This window comes from Poecile atricapillus, chromosome Z (genome assembly GCF_030490865.1).
Source record: "Poecile atricapillus isolate bPoeAtr1 chromosome Z, bPoeAtr1.hap1, whole genome shotgun sequence".
Lineage (NCBI taxonomy): Eukaryota > Metazoa > Chordata > Aves > Passeriformes > Paridae > Poecile > Poecile atricapillus.
Window position 1 is genome coordinate 110,927,234 of NC_081289.1, and position 18,781 is coordinate 110,946,014.

Consider the following 18,781-nt stretch of genomic DNA (forward strand, 5'->3'; position numbering starts at 1 on the left):
ACACACACAGAAAAGAGATTATGAGAATGCATTTGTATAAACAATCTTTTCCTCAGCTAGGGTTTTGCAATACTTGATTTCATGGGAAAACAAAGTTTTGAGAATGAAAATAAAAGAGTGATTTATGCTGTTTTACCTAACATCTAAATATGTAAGGCAATTTGTTACCTTATTGTCCAAATGCAGTAAAAGACAGCTTTCTTGCTGATCAAAATTTATCTTCTTTGGAGGGAGATCAGAATTTTCAACTCTAACAAGCAGTTTGTTGGCATCATTTTCAGGCCAAAAGGGAATGCACTGGAAAAGAAAAATAGAAATTTCAAAGTAAGAATACAAATGAGGCATTAAATGCCATTCACATAGTCCAAAATTCATCTACGAAATTCTATCCAAAATTCTATCAATTAGCATCAGAAACCCTATTAAAAAAAACCTGTAAGTTATTACTTACCTGAATATAATAAACTGGAAGTCAATAAATAATTCAGACTACAGTGAAGAAAGTGAGGAGTTAAGAAGCTAAAGTGGAACAAGTAAGACTTCATATTCGCAGTAAGAAGTACATTTAAAATGAATGAAGTACATAAATCCAGAGTATAAAATCGCTACAACATAGAAAATGCCAAGCTTGGTAAAACAAAAAAGATGAAACTGTTCTTCCATTAGCAGACTTTTTTCCAAAGAAGTATAAGTTTCAAATCAATCTTACAGTGACAAGGAATGACAAAACATAATATCAGCATAAACACCACACCAGTGTAATTTGAGTACACAAGACATCTTGCAGTCCTTTTAAAAGTGTTTCACATATATTTAGAAGTACCTATACCCACATATGTACGTGAGTATAAAAGACACAATATGAAGCATCAGGCAGCTTAATCAGAGAGCACATTCTGCTACTCACATTCACAACTGAAATCATAACCATTATAGATTTTAAAATCTCAAAGACAATCTCTCTTCAAGAGTATACTTGCTAAATGGAAACAACCAGGAGATAGAAAAGACAGAAGTTTTAATTGTAATTAATGAAAAGTTTCTTACTAATTGAGTCCTGCCACAAGCATGAGCTATGACTAACAGTAACTCTCAGCTATGAACAGCCAGTCTTTTTAGATAGACCAAGTTTCCTGTATTTCAAACTGTTGACATGCAGCATCCAAAATTTTAGAACCATTTTTCTCTCTTCTCTAACATAGTTTAAGAAATGAGATATCCATATTTAATTGCATCTGAATTCTGGAATTAATTCTTCAGTGGTGAAAGACTAGTTCACTAACTTACCATGCCACTAAGTTCCCTTTCCCATTGTTTCTCACACCACAGGAAGCAGGAAGACAAAGGAAAAAAATATAGTTAAACTGTAAAATTGAAGGTGTTATTTACATAAACATGTATCCCACAGACAAAGGAAATTTAAATTGTGTTGCAAACTATAATAAAACACGGCATGTAATTCTCAATGTGGAATTAATTGAGCCCAGGGGAAATTAAAGGAGAATCAGTCAACAGTAAATGGAAGTTTAAAATCCAAACCAAATAAGTAAACAGGATTGGCTAAACAAGACATTACAGAATCAACTATGGAGAACTGAAAATTTTTTGTAGTAGACTTTAGCCACAGATTGTGTCACATAATGATGTTGTTTTCAAGCCTTTTACCACACATTTGGTTAAGTGCTTCACTGGATGTTACATTTATACAATTTTGCTTCAACAGTGGGATCTTCAATTTATATTTAGCAGTAGTCTTATGAGCAGTCATCAGCAATGTCTTCTTTCTCTAAGGATATCTGTTGATCAACAGCCTTGCACTATACATAATTAAAAGGACTGTCCTTAGCAAGCCACTGCACACTAATCACTGTCCAACAAACTCTATTGTAATTTTGGAAGATCAATGGATTTTTCTAGAAATAGTGATGCATATTTCTGATATATTTACTACTTTCCAGAGAGGGATGATATCTCAGAGAAGATTAGTTCTACATAAGAATTGCTTTTTTTTCCTGAAAAGACAAGTTATTTGTCACTAAGAAAGAAGAGTCAATTTTAAAAATAAAATCAGCAGGAAAGTCTCTGCTGTACTTAAAATGACAAAAAATAGAGTACTGGAAGAAAGAAGCAAGCCAAAATATTTATTAACATTTCAGCAAGCTACTTCATTTTTTGAAAATCAACCTAATGTAAGAATTATGTGAGAAATACTCAAAAAAATTGCAGTCATTAGTTAAAAAAAAATCTAGACTAGCAGAATAGCAGAACTCCCCATCTCAGCAGCAGGATCAGATGGAAACTTGCTCCTGGAAATTGTTCTGGATTAAGAACAGAGATAGACCAAAGACAGACCAGTAGAGGCTTGACACTACCTACAGTCAGAAGAGATGAAAAACACATTGGATAAGGCAACCCAATCACAAAAGAACAACCCTGGTAGACCAAGTTGTCACAACATGGATTTTTAGAGACCACCTATCAAAGGGGAAAATATTGACACAATGTGAAAGCAGGCTTTAGAAGGGGATTCAGATTCTTCTGCTCTATTTGGTAAATTGTGATATCTAACCTTTTAAAAGTTTTTAGGAGTGATCCTAAGATCCAAAAGTCTTCCATGGATACTTTATTACTGAAAGAAGACTAGGATTAATCAATACAATTATGAAACATCTAAGAAACATTGACATTTGTGGGACAAACTGGAAAATCCTGTAGGCACACAAATAAAACAGCCAACATGGGAAACTTAGAGATGATATATACAGAATATACTTTAACTTTCAAAATTATTACCTTTGAGTGGTTTCTGCAGAAATTGCAGAACTTTCTGTAAATATTTTGGCTTATTCTAATAGCAAAGATATATCAAATATAAGCCGCAAAACAAGAAATATTACCATCTGATCATATTTCCTAAGAGCAAGAAATTAGATATGAAGTTGTCCATACTACTACACATACACTACAGTGATACAGTCATTTCAGACCTTTATCAATAAACTAGATGAGAAATGTAAAAAACTCAACAACTATGTAAGGCCAAGCAAAAGTTTGGTTCAGAGGAACATAAGAATATTAGCAAATAGAACAAACATGTAAGCTTATGTCATTGTCTTAAGTCCAGTGTTGAGTAAAAGCAAAGAAACTTTTTTTGAAAATGATAAAGAAATGGGAAGCTGAACTGACTGAACATCTAAAGATCTAAACATCTTTATGCACACTTAACAAAAATCACAATGGAACACCATACCAATTTCAGTAATTGAAATAATGCTATTTAAATAGCACATCTTTAATGACTGTATCATTAAAGATAATATACTCAACTAAGGAGCATGTAATGAAGGTAACAAAAAAGTAATAGAAAGATCTGGTTAGGAATCTCATTGAATATATTCTTTTAACTTTTGCAATTTGGTTTGCAAACATTTTTAGTAATCACTTAGAATATTTACAATGCTGATATTGAGGTGGAGTGTGCCCAAAGAACGGCAATGGAGCTGCTTAAGGGTCTGGAGCACAAGTCCTAGGAGGAGAGGCTGCGGGAGCTGGGATTGTTTTGTCTGGGGAAAAGGAGGCTCAGAGGTCACCTTACCACTCTCTACAACTTGCCTGAAAGGAGGATGTAGCAAAGTGGGGGCTGGTCTCCAAGCATCAGGACCAAAGGAAAGAGCCTCAGATTGCACCAGAGGACATTTAAAGTGGCTAAGGAAAAATTTCTTCACCAAAGGGAAGCCTGGCATTAAGAACAGACTGCCCAGGGAAGTGGTGGAATCGCCATTACTGAAGTGTTCAAAAGATTTGTGGATGTGGCATTTGGGGATCTCTTTTTGTGGTGACTTATTTAAGTAGAGCCAGGTTTGTGGTTGGACTTAACACATTATCTTAGAAATCTTTTCCAAGCGTAACAGTCCTGCACTTTTAGGATTCTACAGGAAATTAACTGGGCCTTCAACCACACTATTTGTTAGGCTAAACTCTGTTTTGGATAATGCTCTTGTCAAGGGGTAAGGGGAAGGATTTCACTCTTCCCAGAAGGCACTACAGATCACTTCCAGCTTTAAGAAACCTCCAACACTACCCCAAACCAGTGCTGCTTTTCCTACGTGTTCTGCAGGAAGGCATGATGGCCCCAAGACTCAACACACGTACAAAACATAATTGTGTGGTACTGCAGTGCAAACAGACAAGATGCATATCCAGTCTGCAACAGTCTCTGCAGCACAGACAAAAGCCCTAAACCCATTTACACACCACATGGCCTGAGGGATCCCTTTCTAGGAAGTATGCATTGAGCACATAAAAGTAGAAGTAAAACTAGATCCAGAAGAACCACTTGGATCTCTCTGAACTGATCCACACTAGGGAATTTCTTCCCATACCACAGTGGCTTCACGCATAGCACGTCAGCCAAAATATTCTACCACATACCACTGCTAAAATGAGCAGAAGCTCCTATGTCACTGCAGAGAGATAATACAATAATAATATAATACAGTAGAGGTCTTTTTCTCATACTATTTATGACACAAGGTGATAGAATAAAAAATTCCAATTACAATGTAAGCCATCTTAACAGTATGTCCAAATGCAACACTGAGAAATGGTAAAGCACACAGATCATTGGTTGAAAAAGCATGGTGTAGTCAGGCATTGTCACAGAACACCAGATATGGCTCATGTTTTCTATTAGTGAGTGTTCAAACAAGTTTTTTTTCCTTAAGAGGCACAACTTGGAATAGGTTCCATTATAAGTTTACCTGTTGCAAAACAATGGGAATCCACTTTTCCTTGCCTTCTTCAGCTACCTCCAAAGTGTATTTACTTCTATTTGAAATCATAAAAAATGGAGTGAAGGTTACAATTCTAGTAATATTGAAACTGCTATTGTTTATGGTGACACCAACCTGTGAACAGAAAGACATTATTTTAAGTACACTTTTTTAACCCCATTTATATCTCCTGAAAAGAATGAATTTGAAAGACAAATTTAACTCACTTGATATTCCTTTTTATGACTCTTGCATTTCACAGAACCATGACTTCCAACAGTGTCCAGAGAAAACTGATCAGACAGTTCACTGTCAGTCACCCTAAGCTGCACCTGTGAAGAAGTCCTCTGAATTAATTTTCAATTTACAATTCACTGAAAACATTTAAAGCTATATATATAAAGTATACATAAACATAAATGTAAATACTGGTGTTTTATTAAAAAGTCAAGATGTAACAACTGCCAGTATCATCTCACAAATATATTTTCTACCATGCTTAGTTATAACCCATGTGGAATAAGCATTTTAAGTATAAGATATTTCAGAGGAAGCAATCGCATAAGGATTCTTTAAAAAATGCTATAATTAAAATTTCAAAGGTAAATCAATGCACTCTTGTAATCTCTCTCATATATATCCATCAGTATCATTCAGCATTAAAAAAAACAGGAAATCCATATGGTGAACTTCACCTTAGCATTCTATTAACCCAGAATCAATCTGCCAACCACCATTTCAAGTAGTAGTTTTTCAAGTAGCATTCACTGCTCAAATACCACAGCTTTACATATCCTACACAATTTCTATGTCTTATTTGGAATAAGAAGCTTTATTAATGCAGTTAAAAAGTAAAAGGATTTTTTTTATTTAGAAAACACTTTTCAGTGAACTTCCTCTTTCAAAGCGAGGATATCTTCCTTAACAACACCTCTGATAATGCAAATTTCCTATCTCAAGCATATTTGACAACACGCTTATTTAGAACACTGTTTTTAGACAGAGATATTATAGATTTCATGCCCTTTACAGAGCATAGAATACAGTAAATACATTTTAAAATATAAAAATGCTTTCATACAACAACATGAGGGAGTACAGACGTGTCAGGTTCGCAAAATACAATACCTTGTTATTTTGACGGAAGTTTTTAGGCTGGAAAGAAAAAAGGAGGGGTTTTTTGTAATCTGGAGGATGCTTGCGGTGAATACCATCCGCTTTGTACTGTAACATTCGACCAGTTTTATTCACCATCCAGTAAGGACTGTGAATTGCTATTATCATCTGCCCAGTTGTGTAGGTCACATGAACAGCAATATCCAGTTCAGTCTTATCCAGCTCTGTGACACAGTGAAATGTGGTGAAGCTGATATCAGGGAGATTGCTTTTTATCTGGTACTCGCTTCTCCAGTTTTGATCAAGATAGTTAAGCAACTGCAAATCTAGTTTTGTTTGGTCCAAGACTGCATTATGAATCTGGGCTGAACATCCTTCTTGTAGAGTGTCATATTTGTTCCCATTTCCCTTAGAAAGACAAGCAGATACCACACAGGACACATTTACATGATCACACACAAAATTCATATCAACTTTTATTTTTTAGCTAGCTTTAAAAATTAAGATACAAGCTATTTAGGCATAATTTTGAAATGCCTTTTGTACTATTTAACTATGTTACTTTCCTAAATGTCTACCTTAAAACAATATTTTGCAAAGAGAACCTAAGTGTATGGTCATCAATATTCAACATCAAAAAGCCCATCTATCACAAATTGAAACACACAAATATTCTTAAATGACAAATTTCCTCAATTCAGCATTTTCTTCACTAAATTCAAACTTGTAAAAGACATACAGAGCTTATTACTTCCAAACATTTGGTACAAGCTACAGTCCCAGTAATTGTTTATTTGTGATGAAGTTTTACTATTAGATTCTATTATTTGAGTACAAATACTAAATATTAAGACCATCGGAAAAAAATCTGTCTCCCGACTGTATTTCTATTATCCTAACCAACATCAATAAGGAGTGGGATACAATTATACCAGATCCATGGAATGAAACATACAGTGCTGAGGAATCACTGTCTACACTGCACGTTTTAGATAGTTTACGCAAGACTGTCTCTCATCTGACACTGGAAAGAATACCTATTAACAGTCAAAGTGCACCTAATTGTTTCATTTCATCAGGAAGGAATCTGAAGTCTGGCAATAGACTGAAATTCAAGCCAAAACCTGGAAAAAAGGCAGGCCTGTGAGAACTTGTTAAAAGCATGTTAAAAGCTACTGCTGAAAGTCAGTGATTGTACATAAAATGCTAACATAGGGTCATCCACTTGAGGCAGTCTTCACAGAAAATGCTGCACAATTTAATTAGGCTCAAGTTGCACTTGAGCAACTGAGTGACCCTCACAGGGCCCAACTTGTACAGTGTTAAGTTTTACTTTGCATATATATATAAAGTATGGTTTCATTAACAGCACATTGCACATTCTATGATAATATTTCAATTCTGGAAAAACAGACTTTGGCTATTTAAGACTTTCCCTGATCTGTGAACTTGCTTCACAAATACTCCACCAGAACCCCTTCATTCCACTCTCCATTTCAACTAGCTTTCACAATTTAAGTGGGAAACATCACTAAAATTCAAGCATTATGTAATTACCTCCACGGAATAAGTTATTTGGTAAGGAAGAAGATTGCGGAGAAGAACAGAAGGCCATAAATGAACAACATATGGAAAATCCCATTCATCTTCTGCACTTAATGAAGTTGTCAATGAATCTTTTACAGGAACAATATTGATGATAAGTGAGTGGTTAGTTGACCTCACAGATTGGCATTTCCTTTGTAATAAACTGTCAACATTTTTCATAATTTCATCAAATGTAATTCCTTCACACATATCATATTCTCCACCCACTCCATTTTCACTGGCCAGTGGTTGCAAACTCAGCATGGATCTGTGAATGAAAACATTTTTAGACACTTAACATTTGACCGAATGCTGCAATTATAAAAAAGTACTGTGCAACAGGGACATTTTAATATTTGCATTTATGAAGATTTCTAGCAGTAGTTCATTGCCCGCCTTTATCTTGATTAAAAGAGGAATCAAATTATGGACTGGATCCCAAAATTTCGTACTCTTGTAACAGTTGGGGTTTTTTGTTCCATACCTCCACATGCTTCCCTTACAAAGAAAGAGTAATTAGAGATTCTTAGGAAGAAACTACCAAATTTCCTTGCATGTGCTACTCTGCTCCTGTTCTAAGCTAAAGGTCTGGATCAACAACTTACTCCTAAAACATGCAGAAAGTGCCCCTCTTTTCAGTCACATAAAGCATCAAGTTAGTTCATGGATTATTTACACACATGACTTTTATAAGGCAATGGCTTGAATTTAATACACCTGCTTCTGAATGAAGATTTTTTTGTTTTAACACATTTCCTGACTGCCTAATGGAACTCATCTACACAATTAATTGGAACATCACTAAATCTTATACAGGTGGTTATAAGTATCAATGAATTAATGAATCTAGAATAAAATATAACTTCAGTAATGAAGAAGATGCAAAGCTTTTGCTGTAAAAAATGAGATGAGTGTTTGGGAGAAACCAGAAGAAATAAGTCTCTGCAACCATAAAAAAATTGATCAAAGCAAACCTACCTACCTAAAACTTGGTGACAGTTCAGCTAAAATGTACACTCAAACTCATTGCAGTTTTGTTATTAGATTGAATGTGATAATAGCATAGCTATGCTATATGCCACTTTTTCTAAGGTTGATGAATCTTCTTTTACATCTTTGAAAGAGTTTAAGTGTATAGCTTTTAATCTGTTACTTCACAATCAAAAAATCAAAAGAAGCCCTTTCAGAAAAAAAAAAAATGCTGCACTAATTCACCAAACACTCACAAAGAAGTGTATCATGTAAATTACAATCATTGTGTTCCAGAAGTACCTGAGCTCAGATTTTTAAAGTAGCTTAGATAATTTAACTTGTTCATAAAAATGGATTTCAAAATACTTACAATTCAACAATGAAATAGTAGTCTGTTTAACAGAGACTACATGCCCTGAGAAGATCCTACCCAACAAAGACAGCACAGTATTATTTAAGTATTAAGTAGCAAAGGTAAACAATTTTTTAGCATAATTGTATGGATACAATAATTAAAAATGTATAAATGTATTCTACTATAAAAGAAAAATATAAAAAAGTACCTGTAAGAGGAAAAGGGTATGTTGAATTCATTTGCTGGTGAAGCAGTCCCTAAACATCTTCCTTCCTCAAAAACATTTAATGGGATTGAAAAGTGATTCCTTATCTACATAAAATAAAAATGCAACAGCACATATAAGGAAAAACTGTAAAGACAAAGTATTTTCAGCTTAATAAAACAAGAATGAGAAGTCTTGTTTTTCATCTTACCCATATACCATTCAAAGTCAGTATTTCAGCAGAACTGTCTCTAAAAGAGCAAATCTTTTTAAATTATCTAGTTGTGCAGTTTAATGCTATATTTTATTTATGAAATGCTTTTTAAGGAGAAACACAAGACTTAGAAAAACCAAAGACAAGCAAATCTCAACTATATGGTGACATTCCAAACAGTGGTCTCCTAAAAGTACAATAAATACACAGTTCAAAAATCCATAGTGAAAGTATAAAGGAAGTCAGAAGTTTAAAGTTAAGTCATTAATGTCCATCCTGGGGCACATAGTTTTCTTGCAAACATTCTTTTTTATTTATTATGTGGTTAATTTAATGGCATTAATTAGCTCTTAGAAAAAATGTAGAAAATAATCAATCAGTAAATTTTGTTATTAATCAAATCATAAAGCACTTTGAGCAAAAAAAACTAACTGAAACGTAACACGAACACTACCTCTGTAAGAGACAGAGATATATTGAACTGTAATATCTGATTCCTCACTGTAGCTATAAACCATACAATGTCTATCAAAAATACTATTCAAACAAAAGACATTTACACTTGAAGGTCTCACTTTTCAAATGACACTGTACTAAATTTGAAAATAACATATTAATGCTACAGGATGAATAAAATTAAATAACCTGACTGAAGGATAACTTGTGGAACCAAAGTAAGATTAAATGAAATTTGATGGCTTCATACTAAGCAAATAGTTCAAGACCAAAATTAGAGGCAGTATTAGTTAACATTACTAATGAATTATCCTGATCCAAAATCTGATTGATGTCCACCCGCATCCAACCCATCTATTACTTTGAAAATGCTTTTTATTCTTGAAAAATCAAACACAAAGCAAAGTTACATGGACTATTCAGGTAACTTTTTAAAATCTGTTTTTTCATGTTTATTTGAAGATGACAGGATTATTTTCAGTCATTAAAAAATTAAATGGATATATAATGACCTGAACAGGGGAACGTATAGTTATCATCTTGCTTCCTTCAACCGTGTCAATTTGACTGACAATTGACCTCTCAACGCCTGATTCCTCGTGTCTCACTTTGTAAATACATCGACCCACTTTGGTCAATGGAATCTTCTCCACAGCAGAATGATTATGAGGACCTAGAATGTGCACGATGAGACATGAAACACTCAAAAGGAGCACAAAGAAAGAGTCGAAAGACAAAAATGTGCATTCAGTAGAATTTTCCGTGTCATTCAATCTAATAATAAAAAAACTGCCCGCTGGATGAAAAAGTACAAGCAGCACTCTTTATACGCTGCTCTTACAGTGTTACTAAGGAAACAGCAAAGATCCTTTTCTTGCCACAAGGAAAAGAGTAAATTTGTCCATCACTCAAATATTTAAGTGGGTTTTGCTACTGCAAATAAAATTAGTGCCTCACAGGAAATGTTTACAGGATGTAAAGGCTTATTAACAGGGTACAGGTCTTATATTGTAAAAACAACTCAATTAATATATCATATGGTAAAGTTTGAAAAACTGACAATTGCTACAATAAATCAGTTCAAATTGTAAACACATACACCACTAAAAACAGCTAAATGTTAATTTTGGCATTAACTATGGTTTGTTTAAAATTATTTAAAACCATCTTTTCTTAAAAAACATTTCTCTCAAGAATAAATTCTGTAAACACACATATATACAGTACTCAATTCTCAAACAAAAATTATTTTGAGAAGCTGAATTCTGTAATAACATATAAATGCAAACAAATATCTGACTACAATAAAGATTATTACATAAACAGTTTATTGCAGTAGAAAACCTATGCTGCAAAAATTCAGAAGTATGAAATATATAATTTTCAGCTGTAAAGGCTAGAGCAGGATTTCAAATACTGCCATGCATCTGGAATTCAAAGAGACATTCCTTTCATGTTACGTTGTCCTCCAAAATTAATTGACTTGTACAAGACACTGTATTAAGCATGATAAATATTTACAAAAACAGAAGATACATGAACTTTGGAACTTACAGATCTGAATGTAAAATCTCTTGCTACACAGGGTTGTCATTGCTGTGAACTGGTCACTCTCATTTCTAGTTCTGACAAATTCCATATTTAAACTCTCTTTGTCTTCTAAATGAAATATTTTTGCTCCAAATTCAACATTAAGGACACTAAAGGAATCACTAGGCGAGACCGTGATAGGAACTCCTAAAGAATTTATTACTACAAATGGTGCTCGGTCTTTTTTGAAGATGTCCGAAGTTTGACTAGCTGCTTCAGCAAACGCCTAGAAAGCAAGGAATCAATAAAAAACGTGAACATACTGAGTAAGACTTCACCAAGATGATCTCTGCAAGTATTCATCAGGCAATTCTTACACCGCATAGTTAAGGAATCTTTCTTACCGTGCCCAAGTTACTCAACATTTGCAGTCCTAGCTTGGACAGTGTAATGTTCAGCTGGTCTTTTGAGGAAACATTTATTACTGTTTTATATTCAGGGACTTTGTAGTTCTCTTCTTCCTCATCATCTGATTCAAACAGTGCTTTTTTAGCCTTCTTCATCTGAAAGGAGATGAATTCTCTGAATCTGAATTATTATCTACACCTTAAGACTCACTATGCCTCTTTCCTATTTCTATGTCCTGACACAGTTTTCTTTTTTGTTGTTTTTGTTTAAGTTTTTATTCTCAAATAAAAATGAAAGAGGGAGAGACTAAGACAAGAGACGAATTATATATTCAGGAAGTCAATGAAATTCCAGTAACAGTAGCTAAATTTATGATTATTCAAATGTAAATATATGTACTAACATATTCAGCAAATATTGGGTGAAAACATTCATCTTAACCTCTTGAGTAACACTGTGTAAAATGTTACACATAATTGACTTTCTAGTGTTAAAACAGTCGCCAAATTTAGTCGTTATGTGTTTCCAAATCAAATACCTATTTTGTTTTCCTTTGGTTGAAAGAAAAAATAAAAAAAACCCAACTGATGGAATATATTCTGTAGCCTTCAACACTTTTGGAAATGATGTATTTCTAATTTTTTTATTTCATATCGGGATGAGAAGACATGAGGTTTGACTCACTATCTTCTGCCTCTCTCTTGTATTATGTCTTGTACCTTTCTGGAAAATTGTTGGGGGTATTTTAAATAGCAGTTTCTTAATTGCAGTAACTTAGTCTTTATCCTTCTAAGGCTATTGTTGTTGAAAGTTTCTGATGGTAGTCCTAGGAAAAGGGTGGGTCTTCAATTCTGAGCAACCTCTCAGGCTAAAAATATTTGAACAGTTTCAAAAAAGGTCAGGAAACAATGAAATGAAACAGTTAAGACAGAAAGAGGACAAACAAAAGGTACCTCCCATCCTTCAATAACATCTTACCTAGTTTGAGAACGGAACCTAGACTATTTCCATGTAAGATGAAAATGAAGTGTTAAGAGCACTAGTCCCACAATACTCTTTGGGCTACTCAACAGCTATCAGTTTTTCCAACACAATTCTGCAACACATACTATTGTGGAACCAGTGCAGTGGCTTGTCTTTCCATCCACTGCGTGCATCATTAGCATATTGCCTAATAGGACAAGCCGATATAAAGCTGTTTTGATAACCCTGTGCAACTAGAATAAAAATTTGCCACCTGAAAAACAGTATTTAAGAGATCTGTGAGTCTAGATCTTTCCTTGTAGAACAGCTGGCTTCATTTACTATTTTGGAAAAAAAACTCAGTAACCAACAAGAGACAACAAAATTGTTAGATTAGTCTCAGAAATTAAAGGTGGAGAGCATTTGTTTTTTTCTAAGGTATTGTAATGTGATATTTGAGTTCAGCTTTGGAAACCATACCTTGATTTCAAGAGTCCATGGCTTGAATAAGTCAGTCTTTTCAACTTCCAGAGGTTCAAGCAAAGGCTCCCACACACCAAACATCTCATTAAAATAATGTACCTATCAAAATCCAGAAATCAGTTAGGAATTTAGTAAAACTTAATTAAAAAATTCTGATTTACAAGTATATTAATTATTCTGGTAATCTAAAAGATTCATAATCAGATTGCACTTTCAGCTGCTACCATAAGATGAAACAAATGCATTAGAGAAAAAAATGAGGCAATCTCTACTGCAAAGTCCCAGTTCCAAGAAAGTGGTAAAAATTGTGCCACTTAAAATACAATTTTAGCTTAAATGGTACGTGTATTGGAATTCAAAGGAACTATAAATAAGGAAGAATCTACCTACAACAATCACTGACTTTTGTCATTAATTTCCAAATATGAATCAGTTTGGATGTTTTATGAACAAAACTTGTACCACATTGTATTCTATAGAAACAACACATATTCTACTGTAATATTAACTGAAGATTATTAGATATTTTAGCCAATTGCTATTCCAACACTTAACACTAATGCAATAGGTCTTTAGGAGTCAAAGAGTGCAAATTTGAGGCTGCATAACACCAATTACTGTGCCATTAATTAACATTACATCTGATGCATCAGATTTTCATGTTAATTTAGCTATCTTAACCCATCATTCCCATCATGCTCCCACAACACATATCTGTAGGAGTTTAGCCATCAAATATATGGGTTTTCTTTTATTGTCTAAATAACATGTATGTAAAATTTAGACAATAATGCTTAGCATCCTAGGAAAACTTCTGTTCCTTTTTGTAAAATTCCTCACCTCTAGCTCAAGACGAGAATGTAGGTTGATTAGAGTACTCCAGTTCTTGACTTCTCCAGTAAATGAGGACTTCGCTAAAAGCATTGGCACTGTTCTGTGCCCAACCCCAGCTTCAAGTGTTAGAAAAACAGATTCTATATTAATTTTCAATGACTCTCCTGTGGGAACCAGTTCCATGTTTGGATTTTTATCTTCATTTTCATTAGTCTCCTCTAGAAACCACATTTTCAGGTTTTTTATATCTTTCTTATTCCACAAATCAGGAGGAATTTGACTAATCTCTTCTTTTGTTGCTTCTGTAGTTTGATAAAGAGCTGATGTAATAGTAATTACTGTGTTTATGATTATTGGTGAAACCTACAAAAAAGGAATTGGAATAACTGCAAATGAGACTCTAGTACAGAAACAGCTAGTTTCAGACACAAAAGTATAACAAGTATGTTACAAAAACAAAACACTTTATAAAAATTTTCTACAGGACTCTCATTCAAACATACTTCCCCTTCCACAAGCAATAGTTCAATCTTTTCAGATTTGCCACCCCTGCCTTATTTCCTGATGGAAGTTTTCTAAACTACATCATTCAATGATTTATCCCAGCATTTCAAAATGTATCTCTGCATACCATCCATTTTATAAAACACAGATTTCAAAACTGAAGCAGAGTGACGCAGTTATTAATTTTCAATCTTATTTATTTTGACATGCTCAACAGGTAGGTGTTCTTCTAATGAAGAACAGGAACAATTCCCCACTTCAGTCATTCCTGAAGCAACTTCATAGCCTGCTGAGTGAGAAGCAAAAAATTAAAACTACAATATGGTTCTGGGGTGACTTTATGACATTTGTATCCCCAACTCTCTGTTCTGTTCATGCTGGATGTTAAGTTCTGTACCTTTAAAACTGGTTCTGAGAGGGAAGGAGGGAAAGAAGTAGTTGCAGTTTGCTTTCAGAAACTGCACTCACTCCCCTGCATCTCTTTCCAGACTGTGGTGTCTGCAGCATGGACAGGAAGAGAGGTCTCCTTTGCTTTTTAGTTAGCTGAGGCAGAGAAGCTCCCTGGACTGTGGGGTTTTTGCTTTTTTTTCTTGGATCCGTTCAAACCTACTCTGGACTGAAACCCCAGACAAACACTGGGAGCTCACACCTGTGGCCCACTGGGGCCTGGGCCTCGGCACTTTCCAGCATCAGAGGGACTGATATGAGACTGAGCGAGCCAAGCTACACTCCACAACAAAGACTTTCTGAATTTGCCATCTCTTCAAACAGCGAGAGGTTTTATTGTTTAATATTTTAAATTTTTTTTTTTATGCTTCTAGATACTGTGCTTGTTAAATAAACAGGTTTTCTCACTTTTTCTCCAAGAAAATCTTTTCCTGAACCAGTTGGAAGAGGAGCTGCTTGAATTTGCTTTCTGGAGGGACACAATTCAGAGGTTTCTTCCCAAATTTGCCCAAAATCAAGACAAACACAAGTTTACTTACTTCTATTGTTAGAGATTTAATGGTTAGATCAGCTGTCTGTGGATTAGTTCCTGACTGTTTCATTTCAAAGAAGAAGTCACAAGGCTGCAATACCTGTACAACAAACACATGTCATATGGAGAAAAAAGTATAATTAAAGACTTACTTTGAAATCATACACATAAAAAGTACTGAAAGAAAACTTACTTCATTCTTCAAAACTGAAAGATAATTGAATTGAAAAATATTTCATTATTCAAAATTAAGAGAAATCTGAACACTAATGACAAGTTCAAAGAAAAAAACAAATATCCAGAAGCACCACCTTAGCCATTCTCAATCACTAAAGATTGAGAAGTCATCCACAGTAAAAAGCATTACACTTCAGTAACTCCATTCTTATGGTAAAGTCTGCAGATGCCTTCAACGCACTGCACCACCATGCCTCTGCCTTTTGAGAAGAACCAGTTCTTCAGTTGCAAGACAGCACTGACACAGTTATAGTTTTCCTGAGTAACAATATAACTGAATATGTCTGAATCACAACCACTCAGTTCCAGCTTTGTTTTGCAATCAGCCCCTGAACGTTTTCACTTGCCAAAGTTTACCAAATCAGAGGTATGCTACAAACAAAACCGGTGCTGTTATTAATAGAGCACTCAGATGAAATTAGACTCTACTGACACTGTACAAACAGGAGAATTTGCTCTTTGATCCCCATCTGAGATGATTAGTCTTTCAAAAACTGTAATTGCAAACCATATTGACTCTGCCATCTTTTCTGACATCTCTGTCCATATCTGAATAGATGCTGTCATGGAGTTACTTTACCTTTAAGGAAAGTTGGAGTTGCTGGGGCCTGCCTGGAGTCTTTTCTCCTGACCAATTATCGGTCATTGCTGAGAATTGACAGCAGTTTTAGCCATTGAAAAGTGGGATCAACTTGTGAACCCCACCTTAAAGTAAAAAGCCAGAACTCTCTTGTTCTCTGTTTGTTTCTTGGCTGTGAAAGGTAGCAGACCTCCGGCTGGCCTCCAGTTCCCTGCCCGCCATGCGGCCGGGCGGGGGCCGGGCTGGGCCTGCCGTTCTCCCGGCCGTGAGATGGGGCCTGCGGGGGGGGCTTGCCCCGGGCCAGGTCGGGCCGGGCCAGGCCCGGCCGATCTCTGGCTCGGCTGCAGGTTTTGCTGTAACTACATTCACTAGAAAACTGTCGAGTGAAGAAGGAGAGGGGCTCTGGGCCTGCTGCAAGCAGAGACGGTGACCACGCTCTCCAGAGCAGCTATGAGGAACTTTCCATCGCAGACGGCTCCAGCTCCTGTTCAGCAGAGATCACCGAACCATCTACAAAAGCTTGGGCAGGATTTTAACTCTTTCTTATCCAGATGAGACTTGCGGATTAATCTTTTTATCCAGAGAGAGAAAAAGAGAGTGATCAACATGAAAAGAGACTTTATAAACTACTAGTGGCAAGAAAGAAAAGAAGCGTCAAGAAAGGTAGAGAATTAAGAAGATGCTTTGATTAAGCTGAAATATCTTTCTGTTAAAACTATGGGGATGGACAATGAAGTCCTGAAAAAAACTCCTTTAATTCATGACAGAGTATGGGGAGGAATAGAGTGTTCAAAGTGTAAATTTGAGTAAAAAGTAGAGTAATTATGGTATAGTGAAGTGCTGGGAAATTTGAAGCCTTGAGAGGCAATGAGAAAACTGTTTTCTAGTGAAGCTCGCAGAAACAGATGAAGAATACTTTTTGCCTTTGAGTAACTTATCCTTAAAAATACTATCCCTAAACATCATGACCCATAACACATTTCAGAGTGATGTGGAATGGGTGGGGTGGGCTCTGATAACAGCAGCTCTGGGCAGCTGATATCAAGGAAACGGAAAACTATAACAAAAATAGTTTTCTTGTGAGAAACTCCATAAATTAACAGAAAGGAACTTCTGTTTCTCTACAGAGACTGATGAAAAGACTGTAGAAGGAATTGGGACTGTTTAAACCATCAAAGTTCTAAAGTTTCTGTCTCTGTTGTCATGTGAACAAAAGAATGGTGGGCAGTAAGAAATGAAAAGGTTTTTCTGGAAGTTTATTCTGGTGTTCTTATTATTGTAGTTTGTCAATAAACTTTCTTTATTCCTTTCAAATTTTATGCCTAGTTTGCTCTTGTTTTAATCCATATCTCACAACAAGAAATAAGTAATTTTTTTCCCCTTTTGTTAATTACTGGTTTAAAACCACGACAGATGCTGGAGGCACAGATATACCTTGAATTAGTTTGACCACGCTTTCCCCAAATGAGTTTGATCTAACAGAAGTTTTGTCCATAATAATGTTTTTTATTCTGTTGCTCAAACCGTTTTTTCCTACTCTATTGCATTCAGGAATGAAAAATAAGAGATTCCTCGTTAGACCAACACACATATGAGAAACACACAAAAAACCCCTCATCATTCATGCTATTTTAAATCTAGAGGTTAGTCTCCCTACTTGGCATCTGGACGTGACACTTGGGGATATGGTTAAGGGGTGACTGTGGTAGCAATGGGTTAATGGAAAGGATGAAAATTTAGTAGAAAAGTTTTACAGATACGAATGCTTAGCAGAAGGTTCTCTAGAAGTGAAAGCAAGTTTTGATATTAAAAAGATGTTTTTATGGCCAGTTGTTGCTGAAACAGCTGAGAGAACAAAGGTTTAGTTGAGTTGGAAGGTTTAGAACAAAGGTTTAGTCAGTTAGAAGGAGGTTGTATGGCTAAAGTCCAACAGGTTAAGTGGTCTTCAAATAAAGCATGCTTTCTGTCAAGTAACAAAGCATAGGCAGCCAGAAAGAGGTTTATTACCAAAGCAAGGATTTTCCACTGCAAAACAAAAAAAATACTAACTCAAATGATTGGTTAGTCACTAACATAATATAATAATTTTAGCAGTTTTGATAGGATATATATAAATGTAAAGGTATTGTGTATGATGCTGATTGTTATGTATTAAGATGCTCAGTAAAGAAAAATATGCAATGCATTGTAACCAGAACTAAAGGGGCTTCAGGACACACGGCTTGCCTATAGCTAGCAGCTGAAGGCTGACCCACAACCCCCACTGCTGTAATCTAGTCTATGGAATAGACAGCTTTCTAAAGAAGAGTTGCCTGAAGTCCCCATCTCTCTGTTGGCTCCTACACTGGGTTGACAGTTGGATTAAGTGGCCTTAGAGGTCTCTCAGTTTTGATGGTTTTGTCATCAAAAGGCTGAATTCATCCAACCCAATTACTTTTTGTCTTAGGTTACAATGTAAGATGTACCCAAAAGTATATATTCTATTACCATCTTCATAAACTGTTAAAACCAAGTGGGGCAGTGTTCCTTATTTCTCCATGATTCATCTGTGATAATCCACAAGATAACTTCTGCTAATGGGCAGAA

At 35.2% G+C, this 18,781-nt stretch overlaps 1 protein-coding gene across 2 annotated transcripts in view; it reads right to left on the bottom strand.

Annotated features, from left to right (window-relative positions):
• VPS13A (vacuolar protein sorting 13 homolog A) overlaps positions 1-18,781 on the bottom strand; it is a 111,379-nt gene that overhangs the window by 32,182 nt on the left and 60,416 nt on the right. For both annotated transcript variants that reach the window (XR_009280685.1, XM_058864230.1), the window contains exons 40-51: positions 15,386-15,478; positions 13,902-14,258; positions 13,059-13,160; positions 11,612-11,770; positions 11,232-11,493; positions 10,190-10,350; positions 9,011-9,114; positions 7,446-7,743; positions 5,901-6,296; positions 5,000-5,104; positions 4,761-4,907; positions 169-297 (exon numbers count right to left, since the gene is read on the bottom strand). Coding sequence is in view for 1 of the 2 variants with exons in the window: in XM_058864230.1 (XP_058720213.1) it covers positions 169-297; positions 4,761-4,907; positions 5,000-5,104; positions 5,901-6,296; positions 7,446-7,743; positions 9,011-9,114; positions 10,190-10,350; positions 11,232-11,493; positions 11,612-11,770; positions 13,059-13,160; positions 13,902-14,258; positions 15,386-15,478 (2,313 nt within the window). In the remaining variant the exon portion in view is untranslated. The remainder of the gene's footprint in view (positions 1-168; positions 298-4,760; positions 4,908-4,999; positions 5,105-5,900; positions 6,297-7,445; positions 7,744-9,010; positions 9,115-10,189; positions 10,351-11,231; positions 11,494-11,611; positions 11,771-13,058; positions 13,161-13,901; positions 14,259-15,385; positions 15,479-18,781) is intronic.